This window comes from Macrobrachium rosenbergii, chromosome 53, assembly GCF_040412425.1.
Source record: "Macrobrachium rosenbergii isolate ZJJX-2024 chromosome 53, ASM4041242v1, whole genome shotgun sequence".
Taxonomy (NCBI): domain Eukaryota; kingdom Metazoa; phylum Arthropoda; class Malacostraca; order Decapoda; family Palaemonidae; genus Macrobrachium; species Macrobrachium rosenbergii.
Genome location: NC_089793.1, coordinates 51842955 through 51864687, shown reverse-complemented (window position 1 = coordinate 51864687; position 21733 = coordinate 51842955). Strand labels below are relative to the sequence as shown.

The 21733-nt window shown below is 34.2% G+C and overlaps 1 protein-coding gene across 1 annotated transcript in view; it reads left to right on the top strand.

Moving 5' to 3' along the window:
* Positions 1-451: 451 nt before the first annotated feature.
* Positions 452-21733, top strand: part of LOC136834153 (glutamate receptor ionotropic, kainate 5-like) — a 55211-nt gene continuing 33929 nt past the window's right edge. The window contains exon 1 of the mRNA XM_067096417.1: positions 452-801. Within this exon, the coding sequence (XP_066952518.1) occupies positions 452-801 (350 nt within the window). The remainder of the gene's footprint in view (positions 802-21733) is intronic.

Below are 21733 nucleotides of genomic sequence, written 5' to 3'. Positions count from 1 at the left end.
GAGAAGAAACACTTGTTCTGACAAATGCAATGAAAGATACAAAGAAAATTTGTTTGAGAAAATAATATTGACCTTTGCAGATCAACCGCTGGTCATCGTCCATGATGGTCAGCAAAATTCCTATGACATCATTAATCTTCTTCAGGATATTCAAATCCAGATCTCATTGATTTTATTTGATTTCAGTCATTTAGCTAATGACAATATGGAATGGTCAAAGCAGTTGCAGAATGATTTGTATATCTATATTTTGATGCTCAGTGAGGAAGAAGCTTCAGTGATAAATTTGCTAAGGCATTCATTCCTTCAAAGTTCGCATCCAAAATACCTTCTCCTTCTTGACGTAAGTTCAGGTGGCTTTGGACAGCACTTACTGAATGATAAAACACTGAATAAAATTCCATTCTTATCTCTAATACAACCACTGTACGGTTCATGTACATATCCACCGATGATCTCGCTTGAAACATACAACATTTTCTCAAAGAATATCTCAGATACGGACAGACAAAGTTACGAATTCAGTTATGACTTGAAGAAGCATCATGTCTTCCCCGATCGCTTCAAAACTTTCCTCGGATATCATTTTCACCTGGCCAGTTGGGGAGATGACTTTCCATACATTGTGAAAAAGGAAGGCAAGCCAGAGATCAGCGGAATTTGTTTCATCATGCTCAGAGAAATTTCTAGGAAGCTTAACTTCACCTTCCAAGTCTATGATTTGCCTCCAGACAACCAATGGGGAAGCTACGTTAACGGCTCGTGGAGAGGAATGATGGGAGAAGTTTACTACGGACACAAGTAAGTATCAGATGCTTTCAAGCAATGTTATGCAAAACGTTTTAGGTAAATCAAAATCACGTTGCAAATATGCCCTCTCTCTCTCTCTCTGCATGTATACACACACACACACACACACACACACACACACATATATATATATATATATATATATATATATATATATATATATATATATATATATATATATATATATCATTATGACATTTAGATTAAAAGATGAAATCTATTATAATAACAGTGACTTCCCGTTCACCGCTGTGAACCTTTTCGAAAAAAGCCTACAATGACGGGGAAAAGCTCAGTGTTTTCGCAATATATTTAATTTCTTAGCTAACCTAGATATAATCGAGTCTCCCTTCTACAACAGTTTCAGTGCGATAGTGCATTATTCATCATATATATATATATATATATATATATATATATATATATATATATATATATATATATACATATACATATATATATATATATATATATATATATATATATATATATATATATATATATATATATATATATTCCTCGGGGCTTATACCCACCATGTATAAACGCCCTTATCTCTATATATCTTTCGTTGCTGTGACCATGTCTCAGTAATAAGACGAAAGTACTTAGTATCTTATTGTTTTACTCTTTCCTTCATGGCTGTAATTTTGTTCATATATATATATATATATACATATATATATATATATATATATATATATATATATATATATATATATATATATATATATATATATATATATATATATATATATATATATATATATATATATGTGTGTGTGTGTCACACAAAAGCTGAAATCCTGACCAGTTTTATTGTTATATATGGTTAAGATATCTTCGAGTGGACTGATGCATAGTGGTAAAAATCTGCAAATGCAGATGCGAGCGTGACAGTACAAACGAACACTGACGGTTAAAGCCCAAACATTTACACCTGACACGTGAGGAAAGTGAGGAAGGAGCAGTAAACTCGTTACCTTCTGAGATCAGTCACCAGTTTACAAATCTGACTGTCTGTGAGGGCGGGCTCACACCTTCGCTCTCGTCCCGTGTCAGCGCCCTTCCTTACACCTGAACCATACTGCATTGCGTGGAATCATTGTGTTTAATATTCTGTTTTCAAGAAGTTTATATACAAATTGCGTTAAACCTGAGAGAAAAGGCTATCAAAATTCGGAGAGGAAAATTTTCCGTTGGATTCAAATTATCATTCTTTTACAAATATTTCTTTCTTTTATTTGCATCAGAAAAGCTACCAACTAGGTATTTTAAATATTCTAAATATTTCTTTTCAAATTACTGGACTGAGTTCATACATGCCTTCACTGGCAACCAAATTCTTTCAGAAGCGCGCTTTTATAACACTAAGCTCGATAAAGTTTCTTTATAGTATATTATTGGAAAAAACTATCTTTTTTACCACTGCCCATTAAATTATATTATTCTTTACGCTACCATGAACGAACACCTTTTCCTGTTTAATACATCTTTGATGCTGTTCTCATCTCTTTTCCAGTGGTTTTCCAGGTTGACCAATATAAACATTATCATAAGACCTATGTGGGATTTGATTTATATAATGCTTTAGTATTGTCCAGAGTTCTTAGTAAATGCTTGTTCCATTGTATTATTGTTCTTAAGCACTACAATGACACAAAGTTCTTAATTAGATGGGGAATATCTTTGAAATTATTACTACATGGTAGTACAAATAGGGTTTTTGTGATGAAAGTTCCTTTGTTGTTATTATGTTAAGTCTTGTTTGCTGTTCTTACTGCGTTGTCTAATACAGAATCAGGATATTTTAATTTCTTGCGGGAATTTCTAAAAAAAAATCTATTCCATCATCAATGTGCCCAAGGATACATCACGTCATGCTCTGAAAAGAATGGCTGTGAAAACCGATTTCTTACTTCGCTGCTTTGACCAGAATAAGACGGTACATAGGCAGAAATATTGGTAGGCTTTCTGTACACATTATATTTAAACCCATTGCTAATTCTGAGCATCAGGCAATACAAAGATGGTAGGTTACCCTTACTTCCTGTTTCCAAAGGAGATTTTATTGATGGGACCAACTCATTTAATTTACCGAAGAAAAAATTTGCATTTTCGTTCCCTGGCCCGTATACATATTATTTCGTCAACATACCTGAACGATACTGCATTGCGTGGAATCATTGTTTAATATTCTGTTTTCAAGAAGTTTGTATAGAATTAAACCTGAGAGAAAAGGCTATCAAAATTCTGAGAAGAAAATTTTCCGTTGGATTCAAATTATCTTTCTTTTACAAATATTTCTTTTTTTATTTGCATCAGAAAAACTACCAACTAGGCATTTTACTTTATTGTATGAGGCCCATAGAATTATTAATGAAGTCTCTATGTGTGAAAAGAAAAAGAAGAACTGCCTGTTAGACCTTACCTTACAGACCTTACAGTTCGTTCGGGTTGTCCCAGGTCCCTCAGTGTGAGGCACCTCTGATGTCTACCAGAGAATTGTTAATGCATCTTCCGGTATATTTTGCCTCTTCCAGTCTTGGATGGTCTGGGATGCATCTTAGATATTTGTCGAGCTTATTCTTAAACACATCTACGCTCACTTCTGATATGTTTCTCAGATGAGCTGGTAGCGCATTGAATAGACGCTGCATTATCGATGCTGGTGTGTGGTGGATTAATGTCCTGTGTGCTTTCCTTAGTTTTCCTGGTATAGTTTTGGGCACTATTAATCTACCTCTGCTTGCTCTTCCTGATATTTTTAGCTCCATGATGTTTTCAGTAATTCCTTCTATCTGTTTCCATGCCTGGATAATCATGTAGTGTTCTCTTCTCCTTTCAAGACTATATAAATTTAAGAATTGTAGTCTTTCCCCGTAGTCAAGGTCCTTAACTTCTTCTATTCTAGCTGTAAAGGACCTTTGTACACTCTCTATTTGTGCAATATCCTTTTGGTAGTGAGGGCACCATATTATATTGCAATATTCAAGTGGACTACGTGTTCGGCTTTTCTTGTTTTGAAGTGCCAAAACAACATTCCCATTTTTGCTTTGCATTTTGCCAATATTATTGCTATTTGGTCATTGCATAACATATTCCTATTCAACATCACACCAAGGTCTTTAACTGCTTCCTTATTTGTGATTGTCTCATTATTAGGTCCTTTATATGCATATAGCATTCCTTCTTTATCACCATAGTTTATTGATTTAAATTTATCAGAGTTAAATACCATCCTATTTACCTCTGCCCATTTATATATATTGTTTAGGACTCTTTGTAGCCAGTTCCTATCTTCATCACAATTAATCTCTCTACTTATTCTTGTGTCATCAGGGAAACTTCTCACTACCGAGTCCTTAACATTACTGTCTATGTCTGCAATCATAATCACAAACAGCAATGCAGCTAACACCGTACCTTGTGGCACACCGGATATTACCGTAGCTTCATCCAATTTCTCATCATTAGCAATCACTATCTGTTTTCTATTTTGCAAAAATTCTTTTATCCATCTTCCTACTTTATCCACAATGTTATGTTTTCTAATTTTTTTCGCTAATATATTATGGTCTACCTTGTCAAAAGCTTTTGCAAAGTCTAGGTAAACCACATCTGTATCTTTTTCGTTTATCATATTTTTATATATGCTTTCATGGTGGACTAACAGTTGGGTTTGTGTACTTCTTCCAGGTACAAAACCATGCTGTCCTATATTAAACAAACTATTTTCCATTAAATGTTTCATTATATATTTTTTCATTACCCTTTCGTAAACTTTCATAATATGAGATGTCAGACTCACAGGCCTATAATTGCTTGCCTCTAGTCTTGATCCACCTTTGAAAGTTGGGGTAATATACAATAATTTATGCTTATCATAAATCTTGCCTGTATCTATACTTTGTCTTAATAATATTGCGAGCGGCTTTGCGATTCAATGAACCACTTTCTTTAACAAAATGGCAGGAACACCATCAGGTCCTGCTGCTGATCCATTTTTAATCCGATAAATATTCACTATTTTCACCTCTTATTTCTGTATCATTATCTTCATTATCAATTCTAGGTGTGAATTCACTCTTATATCTATCTGCTAATATGTTACATATTTCCTTTTTTTCATTTGTTAATCGCCCTTCAATTTTTAGAGGGCCTATTTCTACTCTTATTTTATTCATCTTTTTTGCATATGAGTAAAAGATTTTTGGGTTTTGCTTGATATTTTGTAGGGTCCTTTCTTCAAGGTCCTGATTTTCTTTTTCTTTTGACTGTATAATCTTTTGTTCTGCATTTTCTATCTTACTTTTTAGCTCCATCACTTTCCATGCATTCTTTTCTTTTGCAAGAGCTTTTTTCCACTTTCTGATTTTCTGGAACAAGATCCTTCTGTCTTTTGGTATGCGTGACTGATGTTTACTTTTCTTCTTCAGTATATATTTTGCACTATTTCCTCTAATATTTTATATAATATATCTGTATTTACCCCTCTATTATCACTTACGAATATGTTTTCCCAGTCTTCGTTTAATTCTTCATTTATTTTTGACCAATTTATATTTTTACTATAGAGATTATATTTTCCATATCCTTCCAATTTTTTCTTCTCTTGCTTATCTTTGTTTTCATATGCTTTGGAACGGACTGTTAATTCTATGACATTATGGTCTGAAATACTCGTTTTATACACTATTATTTCTTTAACATAGTTCACCTCGTTCACAAATACTAGGTCTAAAATATTATCCTTTCTTGTTGGTAGGTGATTTATTTGCTGAATGTTATGTTCTAGTAGCATATCTAATAGCTTTTCAAATTGCCTCTTATCTTCTGCACTACTATTACTCTTCTTTTTATATGTATAAATACAACTGCAGTCTCCTATTCGTTCTTTCCATTCTACGAAAGGAAAGTTAAAGTCTCTAGATAGGAGTATAGTCCAGTCTTTGTGATTTCTACATACGAGTATATCATCCAATTTGTCAATTATTATGTCAAACTCTTTAGTATTCGGGGGTCTGTATATTACAATGTTTACTAATTTTTCAGATTCAAATTCTACTGCTATTAACCCTCTAACGCCCAGCGTCTATTTACAAGTATCTGTCATATGCCGGCGGCGTTCGGGAGTGAGCGCCGAAGCGGAAAAAAAGCTTTTTTCAAAAAATTATAGCACGCTTAGTTTTTAAGATTAAGAGTTCGTTTTTGGCTCCTTTTTTGCCATTGCCTGAAGTTTAGTATGCAGCCATCAGAAATGAAAAAAATATCATTATCATATATAAATATTGAAATATATGACAGCACGAAAAAAAATTTCATATATAATTGAATACAAATCGCGCTGTGAGCAAAACGGTTGAAGCTAACGAGATATTTTTTTTTCTTTATATTGTACACTAAATTACGACGATTTTGGTATATAACAAACTGTAAAACGATCAAAGCAACACAGAGAAAATATTATCACAAAATGATGCATGAATTTGTAACGCGCAGACGTAAAAAAAAGTTTTTTCAAAAATTCACCATAAATCGAAATATTGTGCTAGAGACTTTCCGTTTGTTGAAAAATGAAGGTAATTGAATGAATATTACGAGACTGTAAGTGTAGCTTGAAATTGCAGTTTTCGACCATTTCGGTCGAGTCAAAGTTGACCAAAGGTTGAAATTTTACCACTTATCGTGATTTATATGAAAATATTTCCAAACTGATGAAAGCTACAACCATGTGTTGTTTTTTGTTGTATTTTACATGAAATTGCACACAATTTCATATATAAAACCTTATGTAACGGCTAATATAAAACTTTTTTTTAAAAAATTCACCATAAATCGAAATATGGTGCTAGAGACTTCCAATTTATTGAAAAATGAAGGTAAATGATTGGATATTACTAGAATGTAAGAGTTTTAGCTTACAATTGCGTTTTCCGACCATTTCGGTCGAGTTAAAGTTGACCAAAGGTTGAAATTTTGGCACTTACCTTGATTTATATGAAAATATTTCAAAACTGATAAAAGCTACAACCATGATTTATTTTCAGTTGTATTCAACATGAAATTGCGCACATTTTCATATATAAAAGTTTATGTAACGACTAATGTAAAATGGTGCAAACATTACGACAAAGTGACAAAAGAATTTCTGAGATGTTCGGCCGAGTTACCTCGCGCGGACGTACGGAAAAAGTTTTTTTTTTTTTAAATTCACCATAAATCGAAATATTGTGCTAGAGACTTCCAGTTTGTTGCATAATGAAGGTAAATGATTGAATATTACTAGAATGTAAGAGTTTTAGCTTACAATTGCGTTTTTCGACCATTTCGGTCGAGTTAAAGTTGACCGGAGGTTGAAATTTTGGCACTTCTCGTGATTTATATGAAAATATTTCAAAACTGATAAAAGCTACAACCATGAATTATTTTCTGTTGTATTCTACATGAAATTGCACACATTTTCATATATAAAACTTTATGTAACGACTAATATAAAACGGTGCAAACGTTACGACAACGTGACAAAAGAATTTCTGGCGCGGACATAAGGAAAAAGTTTTTTCAAAAATTCACCATAAATCAAAATATTGTGCTAGAGACTTCCAATTTGTTGCAAAATGAAGTTAAATGATTGAATATTACTAGAATGTAAGAGTTTTAGCTTACAATTGCGTTTTTTGACCATTTCTGTCGAGTCAAAGTTGACAAAAGGTTGAAATTTTAGCACTTATCGTGATTTATATGAAAATATTTCCAGACTGATAAAAGCTACAACCATGGGTTGTTTTTTGTTGTATTTTACATGAAATTGCACACAATTTCATATATAAAACCTTATGTAACGGCTAATATAAAACGGTGCAAAAATTACGACAAAATGACGAAAGAATTTCTGAAATTTTCGGCCGAGTTACCGCGCGGACGTAAGCAAAAAGGTTTTTTCAAAAATTCACCATAAATCGAAATATTGTGCTAGAGACTTCCAATTTATTGAAAAATGAAGGTAAATGATTGAATATTACTAGAATGTAAGAGTTTTAGCTTACAATTGCGTTTTCCGACCATTTCGGTCGAGTTAAAGTTGACCAAAGGTTGAGATTTTGGCACTTATCTTGATTTATATGAAAATATTTCAAAACTCATAAAAGCTACAACCATGATTTAGTTTCTGTCGTATTCTACATGAAATTGCGCACATTTTCATATATAAAAGTTTATGTAACGACTAATGTAAAACGGTGCAAAAATTACGACAAAGTGAGAAAAGAATTTCTGAGATGTTCGGCCGAGTTACCTTGCGCGGATGTACGGAAAAAGTTTTTTTTTTTTTAAATTCACCATAAATCGAAATATTGTTCTAGAGACTTCCTGTTTGCTGCAAAATGAAGGTGAATGATTGAATATTACTAGAATGTAAGAGTTTTAGCTTATTGCGTTTTTCGACCATTTCGGTCGAGTTAAAGTTGACTGAAGTTTGAAATTTTGGCACTTCTCGTGATTTATATGAAAATATTTCAAAACTGATAAAAGCTACAACAAAGAGTTATTTTTTGTTGTATTCTACATGAAATTGCGCACATTTTCATATATAAAACTTTATGTAACGACTAATATAAAACGGTGCAAACATTACGACAACGTGACGAAAGAATTTCTGAGATGTTCGGCCGAGTTACCACGCGGACGTAAGCAAAAAGTTTTTTTCAAAAATTCACCATAAATCGAAATATTGCGCTAGAGACTTCCAATTTATTGGAAAATGAATTTAAATGATTGATTATTACTAGAATGTAAGAATTTTTAGCTTACAATTGCGTTTTTTCCGACCATTTCGGTCGAGTTGAAGTTGACCGAAGGTTGAAATTTTGCACTTATCTTGATTTATATAAAAATATTTCAAAATTGATAAAAGCGACAACCATGATTTATTTTCTGTTGTATTCAACATGAAATTGCGCACATTTTCATATATAAAAGTTTATGTAACGACTAATGTAAAATGGTGCAAACATTACGACAAAGTGACAAAAGAATTTCTGAGATGTTCGGCCGAGTTACCTCGCGCGGACGTACGGAAAAAGTTTTTTTTAAAATTCACCATAAATCGAAATATTTTGCTAGAGACTTCCAGTTTGTTGCATAATGAAGGTAAATGATTGAATATTACTAGAGTTTAAGAGTTTTAGCTTACAATTGCGTTTTTCGACCATTTCGGTCGAGTTAAAGTTGACCGGAGGTTGAAATTTTGGCACTTCTCGTGATTTATATGAAAATATTTCAAAACTGATAAAAGCTACAACCATGAATTATTTTCTGTTGTATTCTACATGAAATTGCACACATTTTCATATATAAAACTTTATGTAACGACTAATATAAAACGGTGCAAACATTACGACAACGTGACAAAAGAATTTCTGGCGCGGACATAAGGAAAAAGTTTTTTCAAAAATTCACCATAAATCAAAATATTGTGCTAGAGACTTCCAATTTGTTGCAAAATGAAGGTATATGATTGAATATTACTAGAATGTAAGAGTTTTAGCTTAAAATTGCGTTTTTTGACCATTTCTGTCGAGTCAAAGTTGACAAAAGGTTGAAATTTTAGCACTTATCGAGATTTATATGAAAATATTTCCAGACTGATAAAAGCTACAACCATCTGTTGTTTTTTTGTTGTATTTTACATGAAATTGCACACAATTTCATATATAAAACCTTATGTAACGGCTAATATAAAACGGTGCAAAAATTACGACAAAATGACGAAAGAATTTCTGAAATTTTCGGCCGAGTTACCGCGCGGACGTAAGCAAAAAAGGTTTTTTCAAAAATTCACCATAAATCGAAATATTGTGCTAGAGACTTCCAATTTATTGAAAAATGAAGGTAAATGATTGAATATTACTAGAATGTAAGAGTTTTAGCTTACAATTGCGTTTTCCGACCATTTCGGTCGAGTTAAAGTTGACCAAAGGTTGAGATTTTGGCACTTATCTTTATATATATGAAAATATTTCAAAACTGATAAAAGCTACAACCATGATTTAGTTTCTGTCGTATTCTACATGAAATTGCGCACATTTTCATATATAAACGTTTAGGTAACGACTAATGTAAAACGGTGCAAAAATTACGACAAAGTGAGAAAAGAATTTCTGAGATGTTCGGCCGAGTTACCTTGCGCGGATGTACGGAAAAAGTTTTTTTTTTTTTAAATTCACCATAAATCGAAATATTGTTCTAGAGACTTCCTGTTTGCTGCAAAATGAAGGTGAATGATTGAATATTACTAGAATGTAAGAGTTTTAGCTTATTGCGTTTTTCGACCATTTCGGTCGAGTTAAAGTTGACTGAAGTTTGAAATTTTGGCACTTCTCGTGATTTATATGAAAATATTTCAAAACTGATAAAAGCTACAACAAAGAGTTATTTTTTTGTTGTATTCTACATGAAATTGCGCACATTTTCATATATAAAACTTTATGTAACGACTAATATAAAACGATGCAAACATTACGACAACGTGACGAAAGAATTTCTGAGATGTTCGGCCGAGTTACCACGCGGACGTAAGCAAAAAGTTTTTTTCAAAAATTCACCATAAATCGAAATATTGCGCTAGAGACTTCCAATTTATTGGAAAATGAATTTAAATGATTGATTATTACTAGAATGTAAGAATTTTAGCTTACAATTGCGTTTTCCGACCATTTCGGTCGAGTTGAAGTTGACCGAAGGTTGAAATTTTGGCACTTATCTTGATTTATATAAAAATATTTCAAAATTGATAAAAGCGACAACCATGATTTATTTTCTGTTGTATTCAACATGAAATTGCGCACATTTTCATATATAAAAGTTTATGTAACGACTAATGTAAAATGGTGCAAACATTACGACAAAGTGACAAAAGAATTTCTGAGATGTTCGGCCGAGTTACCTCGCGCGGACGTACGGAAAAAGTTTTTTTTTTAAATTCACCATAAATCGAAATATTTTGCTAGAGACTTCCAGTTTGTTGCATAATGAAGGTAAATGATTGAATATTACTAGAGTTTAAGAGTTTTAGCTTACAATTGCGTTTTTCGACCATTTCGGTCGAGTTAAAGTTGACCGGAGGTTGAAATTTTGCACTTCTCGTGATTTATATGAAAATATTTCAAAACTGATAAAAGCTACAACCATGAATTATTTTCTGTTGTATTCTACATGAAATTGCACACATTTTCATATATAAAACTTTATGTAACGACTAATATAAAACGGTGCAAACATTACGACAACGTGACAAAAGAATTTCTGGCGCGGACATAAGGAAAAAGTTTTTCAAAAATTCACCATAAATCAAAATATTGTGCTAGAGACTTCCAATTTGTTGCAAAAATGAAGGTATATGATTGAATATTACTAGAATGTAAGAGTTTTAGCTTAAAATTGCGTTTTTGACCATTTCGGTCGAGTCAAAGTTGACCAAAGGTTGAAATTTTAGCACTTATCGAGATTTATATGAAAATATTTCCAGACTGATAAAAGCTACAACCATCTGTTGTTTTTTGTTGTATTTTACATGAAATTGCACACAATTTCATATATAAAACCTTATGTAACGGCTAATATAAAACGGTGCAAAAATTACGACAAAATGACGAAAGAATTTCTGAAATTTTCGGCCGAGTTACCGCGCGGACGTAAGCAAAAAGGTTTTTTCAAAAATTCACCATAAATCGAAATATTGTGCTAGAGACTTCCAATTTATTGAAAAATGAAGGTAAATGATTGAATATTACTAGAATGTAAGAGTTTTAGCTTACAATTGCGTTTTCCGACCATTTCGGTCGAGTTAAAGTTGACCAAAGGTTGAGATTTTGGCACTTATCTTTATATATATGAAAATATTTCAAAACTGATAAAAGCTACAACCATGATTTAGTTTCCGTCGTATTCTACATGAAATTGCGCACATTTTCATATATAAACGTTTAGGTAACGACTAATGTAAAACGGTGCAAAAATTACGACAAAGTGAGAAAAGAATTTCTGAGATGTTCGGCCGAGTTACCTTGCGCGGATGTACGGAAAAAGTTTTTTTTTTTTTAAATTCACCATAAATCGAAATATTGTTCTAGAGACTTCCTGTTTGCTGCAAAATGAAGGTGAATGATTGAATATTACTAGAATGTAAGAGTTTTAGCTTATTGCGTTTTTCGACCATTTCGGTCGAGTTAAAGACTGAAGTTTGAAATTTTGGCACTTCTCGTGATTTATATGAAAATATTTCAAAACTGATAAAAGCTACAACAAAGAGTTATTTTTTTGTTGTATTCTACATGAAATTGCGCACATTTTCATATATAAAACTTTATGTAACGACTAATATAAAACGATGCAAATATTACGACAACGTGACGAAAGAATTTCTGAGATGTTCGGCCGAGTTACCACGCGGACGTAAGCAAAAAGTTTTTTTCAAAAATTCACCATAAATCGAAATATTGCGCTAGAGACTTCCAATTTATTGGAAAATGAATTTAAATGATTGAATATTACTAGAATGTAAGAATTTTAGCTTACAATTGCGTTTTCCGACCATTTCAGTCGAGTTGAAGTTGACCGAAGGTTGAAATTTTGGCACTTATCTTGATTTATATAAAAATATTTCAAAATTGATAAAAGCTACAACCATGATTTATTTTCCGTTGTATTCTACATGAAATTGCGCACATTTTCATATACAAAAGTTTATGTAATGACTAATGTAAAACGGTGCAAACATTACGACAAAGTGACAAAAGAATTTCTGAGATGTTCGGCCGAGTTACCTCGCGCGGACATACGGAAAAAGTTTTTTTTTTAAAATTCGCCATAAATCGAAATATTGTGCTAGACACTTCCAGTTTGTTGCAAAATGAAGGAAAATGATTGAGTATTACTAGAATGTAAGAGTTTTAGCTTATAATTGCGTTTTTCGACCATTTCGGTCGAGTTAAATTTGATGGAAGGTAGAATTTTTTCTATTTATCGTGATTTATATGAAAATATTTCAAAACTGATAAAAGCTACAACCATGAGTTATTTTCTGTTGTATTCTACATGAAATTGCACACATTTTCATATATAAAACTTTATGTAACGACTAATATAAAACGGTGCAAACATTACGACAACGTGACGAAAGAATTTCTGGCGTGGACATAAGGAAAAAGTTTTTTCAAAATTCACCATAAATCGAAATATTATGCTAGAGACTTCCAATTTGTTGCAAAATGAAGGTAAATGATTGTATATTACTAGAATGTAAGAGTTTTAGCTTACAATTGCGTTTTTTGACCATTTCGGTCGAGTCAAAGTTGACCAAAGGTTGAAATTTTAGCACTTATCGTGATTTATATGAAAATATTTCCAAACTGATGAAAGCTACAACCATGGGTTGTTTTTTGTTGTATTTTAAATGAAATTGCACACAATTTCATATATAAAACCTTATGTAACGGCTAATATAAAACGGTGCAAAAATTACTACAAAATGACGAAAGAATTTCTGAAATTTTCGGCAGAGTTACCGCGCGGACGTAAGCAAAACGTTTTTTTCAAAAATTCACCATAAATCGAAATATTGTGCTAGAGACTTCCAATTTATTGAAAAATGAAGGTAAATGATTGAATATTACTAGAATGTAAGAGGTTTAGCTTACAATTGTGTTTTCCGACCATTTCTGTCGAGTTAAAGGTGACCGAAGGTTGAAATTTTGGCACTTATCTTGATTTATATGAAAATATTTCAAAATTGATAAAAGCTACAACCATGATTTATTTTCTGTTGTATTCTACATGAAATTGCGCACATTTTCATATATAAAAGTTTATGTAACGACTAATGTAAAACAGTGCAAACATTACGACAAAGTGACAAAAGAATTTCTGAGATGTTCGGCCGAGTTACCTTGCGCGGACGTACGGAAAAAGTTTTTTTTTTTTAAATTCACCATAAATCGAAATATTGTGCTAGAAACTTCCAGTTTGTTGCAAAATGAAGGTAAATGATTGAATATTACTAGAATGTAAGAGTTTTAGCTTATTGCGTTCTTCGACCACTTCGGTCGAGTTAAAGTTGACCGAAGGTTGAAATTTTGGCACTTCTCGTGATTTATATGAAAATATTTCCAAACTGATAAAAGCTACAACCATGAATTATTTTCCGTTGTATTCTACATGAAATTGCACACATTTTCATATATAAAACTTTATGTAACGACTAATATAAAACGGTGCAACCATTACGACAACGTGACGAAAGAATTTCTGGCACGGACGTAAGGAAAAAGTTTTTTTTTTCAAAAATTCACCATAAATCGAAATATTGTGCTAGAGACTTCAAATTTGTTGCGAAATGAAGTTAAATGATTGAATATTACTAGAGTTTAAGAGTTTTAGCTTACAATTGCGTTTTTCGATCATTTCGGTCGAGTCAAAGTTGACCGGAGGTTGAAATTTTAGCACTTATCGTGATTTATATGAAAATATTCCCAAACTGATAAAAGCTGCAACAATGAGTTATGTTCTGTTGTATTCTACATGAAATTGCGCCCATTTTCATATATAAAACTTTATGTAACGACTAATATAAAACGGTGCAACCATTACGAGAACATGACGAAAGAATTTCTGGCGCGGACGTAAGGAAAAAGTTTTTTTTCAAAAATTTACCATAAATCGAAATATTGTGCTAGAGACTTCAAATTTGTTGCAAAATTAAGGTAAATGATTGAATATTACTAGAATGTAAGAGTTTTAGCTTAAAATTGCGTTTTTTGACCATTTCGGTCGAGTCAAAGTTGACCGAAAGTTGAAATTTTGGCACTTATAGTGATTTATATGAAAATATTTCAAAACTGATAAAAACTACAACCATGGGTTGTTTTTTGTTGTATTTTACATGAAATTGCGCACATTTTCATATATAAAACCTTATGTAACGGCTAATATAAAACGGTGCAAAAATTACGACAAAATGACGAAAGAATTTCTGAAATTTTCGGCCGAGTTACCGCGCGAACGTAAGCAAAACGTTTTTTCAAAAATTCACCATAAATCGAAATATTGTGCTAGAGACTTCCAATTTACTGAAAAATGAAGGTAAATGATTGAATATTACTAGAATGTAAGAGTTTTAGCTTACAATTGCGTTTTCCGACCATTTTGGTCGAGTTAAAGTTGACCGAAGGTTGAAATTTTGGCACTTATCTTGATTTATATGAATATATTTCCACACTGATAAAAGCTACACCCATGATTTATTTTCTGTTGTATTCTACATGAAATTGCACACATTTTCATATATAAAAGTTTATGTAACGAATAATGTAAAACGGTGCAAACATTACGACAAAGTGACAAAAGAATTTCTGAGATGTTCGGCTGAGTTACCGCGTGCAGACGTAAGGAAAAATTTTTTTTAAAAAATTCACCATAAATCGAAATATTGTGCTAGAGACTTCCAGTTTGTTGCAAAATGAAGGGACATGATTGAATATTACTAGAATGTAAGAGTTTTAGCTTATAATTGCGTTTTTTAACCATTCCGGTCGAGTTAAATTTGACCAAAGGTTGAAATTTTGGCACTTATCGTGATTTATATGAAAATATTTCCAAACTGATGAAAGCTACAACCATGGGTTGATTTTTGTTCTATTTTAAATGAAATTGCGCACATTTTCATATATAAAACCTTATGTAACGGCTAATATAAAACGGTGCAAAAATTACGACAAAATGACAAAAGAATTTCTGAAATTTTCGGCAGAGTTACCTAGCGGACGTAAGGAAAAAGTTTTTTTTTTAAAATTCACCATAAATCCACATATTGTGCTAGAGACTTCCAATTTGTTGCAAAATTAAGGTAAGTGATTGAATATTACTAGAATGTAAGAGTTTTAGCTTACAATTGCGTTTTTCGACCATTTCGGTCGAGTTAAATTTGACTGAAGGTTAAAATTTTTTGTAGTCGACGTACGGTACGTCCACTCGGCACCCAACAGACAATTTTAGTCGACGTACGATACGTCCAGTCGGCGTTTAAGGGTTAATTCACATTCTGTGTTACTATATTTCTCACAGATTTTTCCTTCATTTACGTCTCCCATATATCGCGGTTCCCCCTTGATTCCTATTTTTTCTATCTGATCTATAAGTTTGGAAACCCTTTATCTGATCATCATTACCAGTCTCTTGTGAGTACCAGGTTTCACTCATATTCATTATATCTATTTTTTCAGTTTGGGTTAGTTCTTCTAAGAACTCTATTTTCCTTTTTGAGTTACTCGAAACTAAACCCTGTGCATTCATCACTATGATGGTTTGAATTTTATCCCTATTATCTAATATGGGTAATAATAAGGATTTTCCCATGTCTCTTTCCTGTTCTGATATGTTGTTCTTTTCTTCATTTCCATAACTTCGGACATTAAAAAATCCAACTTTTCCAAAATAGTTGATCTTTCATCTTCATAATTATTCATTTTGTGTTTGTATCTGCACCTATCTCCATATCTGCACCATCCATTTGCATCGTAGATACATTGCTTTGTTGCACTGTACCTGGCAGCTGATGCCTCATATCGTGGTGCTGACATTTCTTAACGTGGTGCCGGCTTGCTTTTTTCCTTCGTCATACTCTTTATTCTTTCCTTTGTTTGTTTCATTTTTACTTTGATTTTTTATGTGTTTGCTTTTGATTTTCGTTCCTCATGGCAACAGGATGCATGCATTGCATTTTTCGTTGAATTTGCAACCTTTTCCTTCTTTCAGATTCCGACATACTTTTGGATGTAGATCGCTGCATTCAACCTCATAGCCATCCAGATATGCACATTTGCCATAAATTTCATAGTTGTGACATATATTGGGATGTTTGTAGTGACATCTTTCACCGAATCTGCAATTTCCTCTTTTCAAAAGAGTGCAGACTATGTTTTTCTTTTCTTTTTTTTTTCTTGCTCTTTCCCTTCAGTATGTATATCAGGGTACAGCCTCTTTGGGATTTTTTGGGAGGGATGGGTGAAAATTATAAGATGAAAAACAACTGAGCATTTTTCTAAGGTCATGAATAAGAGAAATCAGGCGTATAATTTGAGTGATAGACCAGAAGCGGAGGAAGACCTGAATGTGCTTGTGAATCAATTCACAATTTTTGAAGTAGGATCAGTAATGAAGAAACTCACAAGTTGGAAAACACCAGGTTATGATGGAAACACTGCATTAGTTGATTGTAGCTATAACTGAAACAACAGCTGGTGTACTAAATATATTATTTCACAGAATATGGAATGAGGAAACAAAGCCAACTGACTTGGAATTGGAAGTAATAGCTTACGTACCAAAGAGAGGAGACCTGATGTTGTTTGTAACGAAAATATTCTCAACAGGCTGGAGAAAAAAAAATTGGTAAAAAGCTTAAGGATGGTCAAGCTGGTTTCAGAAAAGACATGAGTTGAGCAGTGCATGGAATTTAAGTCTCTTTCCTGTGGCTTTCACTGAATAAGAAGAAGGCATTTGACAACATTAAGGAAGCTCTGGTCACTCAGTGGCATTCCTGCGAAATGTGAAAAGCTAATTGAAATTATCCATGAATGAATAAAATGCAAAGTTAGTGCTGGTAAGGTCTTGTCGATTGAATTTCCATTAAATAGTGGGTTTCTTTAAAGGAACGTTATTTCACCTCTGCTCTTTTCCCTTCTCACAGATTTTTAAAACAAAAGATGATCAGAGATGGAAGAGGAAGTTTAGATTGGAGTATCGATAGAAGCTTTATAGGCTTAGAATGTGCAAGTGATATTGTCTTAACCATCAAACCACAAAATTTGAAAATCGTGCTTAATGGAATGCATCATATATCCAGAGACATTGGAACCAAAATACTTCTAAGGAAAACAGAAATAATAAGGACCAAGCATGCACAAAGGGATGCAATAACACTAGAGGGAGAAAGGATTAATAAGGACGAATCTTTCAAGTGTTAAGGAGCAATGATATCCAGGTTCTCTTGAGTTAGAATTCAGTAGAATCTAATAAAGACAAATCAAGCAATGGACGCTGCATGAGCTCTGGAAATAACACAGGTTGAAATTACATACAAGAGTAGAAATATATGCAAATCTAGTACGATTTGTATTTCTAGATGGTCGTGAATTATTTGTGAGTCATGTAAATTTCAGTAGACACAGTGGAATCTCAACTACCCCTAAGAGAGGTGAGATGGGCTCTACAAGGATGATGGCGAGTTTCCTTGTAAAGCCCTCTAAGCATTACAAGGAACGTTGTACATTGTTAAGCCTCATGTTGGATGGCAGGATTACATCCCAAAAGAGATATATAGTGCGCGTTACGTTAAAAAAGGGAAGAAATTATATAGCAGTTGTTAATGTAACAAATATTCTAATACAATTTGAAGGGAATTCTATGTGATTTGGAGGAGTGCATGCTAGTACAGACTTTGGCAGCTGTCACCCTTCCAAGTTACATTATGGGGCACACGAGAGCTGCTATTACAGGGTACCAAGAGGAAGTAGAGGAAATTGTACACAACTACGCACATTGGCACAGATCATCCCCCCATTCTCTTAAGACCTTACAGGGTCCCTGTTTGTTATCAAGGGGAGGAAGAGATGGAAACAGAAGAACGAAACGGTTAGGGGATTATTCAGAGTAGTGAGTCCCTGGTTGTCCCTAATTGTTGTGGTTAAGAGAAAAGATGGTTTATGTTTAGATCTAGGAAACTTGATCAAATTGAGGAGTCAGAGTCCATTGTAATAGGCTTTTCTCATCATTAGATTTAGAGGTCAGATATCATTAAATTCCAGTTCATGAGGACAGTAGAGAAAACAACAGCTTTCATTGTGAAGGATCGGTTATATGAATATCGGCATCTCACCTTCAGACTGAAAAATGCACCTAGTCATGTTTTCAGAATAATGATGTTAGTCCTGTCGTCGATCGTTGGGGATGGGGTGTTCGTCTATTTAGATGATATTATAGTCACAGGGAGGATGACAAAAGAACATAGAATGAATTGATTTACGTATTGGAAGCATTAAAGCACAATGAGATGAAACTCACTTTGCAAAAGTGCCAATTTTTTCAAAGTGAGATACAATAGAGTTCCTGTCATATAGTAACTCATGAGGGAAATTAGGCCTTATCTAGACAAAACAGAAGCCATTCAGGCTTTCTCAGGTCCATCCACAGGACAGGAAGTGGAGGTTTTTTGTAGGTTTGTGGGGTATAATGGAAAATTAACTTGGGATTCTGGGCAACTCCAAGGACTATTACTTGGTTCTTTGAGGTCACGGTCGAGCATATACTTCTTAAACCACATTCCGTTTAAAAGGACTCAACCTACATTTACACTGTTTTATAAGTTGAGCATAACCAACGTCTGCAGTGTGCCCTAGTAAATTTGTCCTAACGGAAGAAGTCTGATATATGAAGTTTTCATAATAAAACTAATATTGTAATACTTACCTGAACACCTGAATTAGCCCTTAATCCCACTAGCCCGAACAACTCTCAACTACCCATCCCACTATAGTGGGAATTTTAACAGCCAGCATTACCAACGCTGCAGGTAAAATCTTGTCACTTGAGCTACCATAACAAACGGTTGGCAACGCTGACACAGGTGTGCACCGACACGCCCCATTTTCGTCAATTGCTTTATTCAAGGTCAAAATTGATGTGGGGAAGGAGGGTGGGAATCATTCAGGTGTTCAGGTAAGTATTACAATATTAGTTTTATTAAGAAAACTTCGTATTGCAATACACTCCCTGAACACCTGAATTAGCCCGATTAACAACATTTAGAGGAGGAGGGATCAATTCTATTGCATGCCCCTTTGACAACCGCAGAGATGGTAGCTCACCAATCTGCTCTGCATAAGATATCCATTTAGCCAAACACTCACCATATCAATCAATGGTTTCAGTGAAGAGACATGTTGGAGAGTACTTTAAACTAGTCAGGTCAGTATTCTCGGCTAGGATGCCTATGTAGTTAAACACTCACCTTATCAATCGTTGCTTTTGGTGATGAGACATGATGGAGAGTACTGTGATCGCCCGTCAGGTCCGTACTGTCTCAGTCCGTCGACCTCCCATGTGGTTCTTCAGAACCTCTCATGTATGGAGGAGTATGGTGACCTCCCATGTGACTATTCATAGCCTCTCATGTATGGAGGGAAATAAAGCAGTGTGCCGAGCCGCTGATCCTCCGGATAAGGTCCGACGATTGGCGAGCGAAGCAGTATCTCGGTGCCGACGAAATAGCCTAGCCTACTAGAGCACCCCTTGACTCTCGTAGGAAACTATCAAAGACTAAGATACTTAAAACGTACTAAACCTAAGTTCATGTGATTATATTATCACTGTTGCCTAGGAATTCTAAAGACTAAAAGGAATTCCTCTATCTGGTTAACCTAAGAATCTCTTCACTATGTGAATACCGCATCAGCTAAATAAACGCCCCTAGATAATAGACTTCGCCGCTAACGTGGCCTAAGAGAATAACCCTCTGCACTAAGCGAATACCACCTCAGCTAAATGAACGCACCTTACATAATAGACTTTGGTGCTACATGTGCAAAATATTCCGACACCCCATGATCTCAGAGTCATTGGTGTTGCTACTGATGTTACTACTACAACTATAAACTGAAGTTTGATGTTCGAAGCGCGTTCTCACATTCAAACGGTTTGTGGAAAATGAAGCCCTGCCCACAAAGTCAGGGTTGGACAGACTTTCCTCAAACCGTCCGACAATGTGTTCGACAACCAAATACTCCATTCACACGTTCGAACATCACTTCAAACACAGGTCTGTCGAACCGTGTTCGACGAACCGTTTGACCGTGTAAACACCCCCTTAAGAGAATAACCCTACGAACCTCCGCGTTAATACCCCCTCAGCTAAATGAACGCACCCTACATAATAGAATTCACCGCTAAACGCTGCGAGGCGAATCGAACATCTCTAAGTAAAATGAGTAGACACTGAGACGGACTTCCAAGTAGCTGCTCCCAGAATAGACAGCAGTAAATAATTCCTGGGAAAAGGAAGATGAATTGGACATACTCCGAATACTGTGCAGTCGGGAAAATACAGAGCTGAAGATGACGAAGAACAACCCTGAGAAGCCCTCTGAAAGTAACTAATCACTTTCTCTGACAGCGGATGGGAAGGATTCGCAGAGACAAGTGTGTGTGCAGAAGCGGAAGGAGTTTCGCAACCCTTGATAAATGAGACTTTAATGCTCCCACCGGACATAAAGGTATCTCCACTGGATCACCAGTAATGAACACTTGCAGATAAAGAACTTTAAACGAACGAGGCAGAGTTTTAACCTCCGACTCTGTCTTCGCCACAAATTCTGGAAGACAGACATATATGTATCATTCTCGCACAGGAATCCAACCTAGAAACTGCCTGAAGCTCGCCCAACTCTTTAGCTGAAGCTAAAGCCGTAAGAAAAGGCAACTTCTCAGTGTCTTAACGTTATAGTTTCAATAAGTTCAAAGGCAGGGGAAAGCAAGATATATATTGAAATACTGTACTTCCAACAATTCCCACGAAGTCGGCAAAAACAGGACGTTCAGTCTTACAAGAACTTAATCAACGATTATCTCACTACTTGAAACTTCAGGAATGTGGAAACTAAATATACCGCTAATCATTGCGCGGTAGTCAGCAATGACCGAATACGAAAGACACTTGATTTCCCGGAGGAATAAAGGAAAATCCGCTATTTAGGCACAGTTTTAGGGAGTCCGGACTGTTTAGTGGCTCTCTCTACAGTTGTCCTGTAACTAGGTCCAGCATGCAAGGGTTTGGATAATAATAGAAAGAATGCGGTCGTCTGAGAAGTAGTAG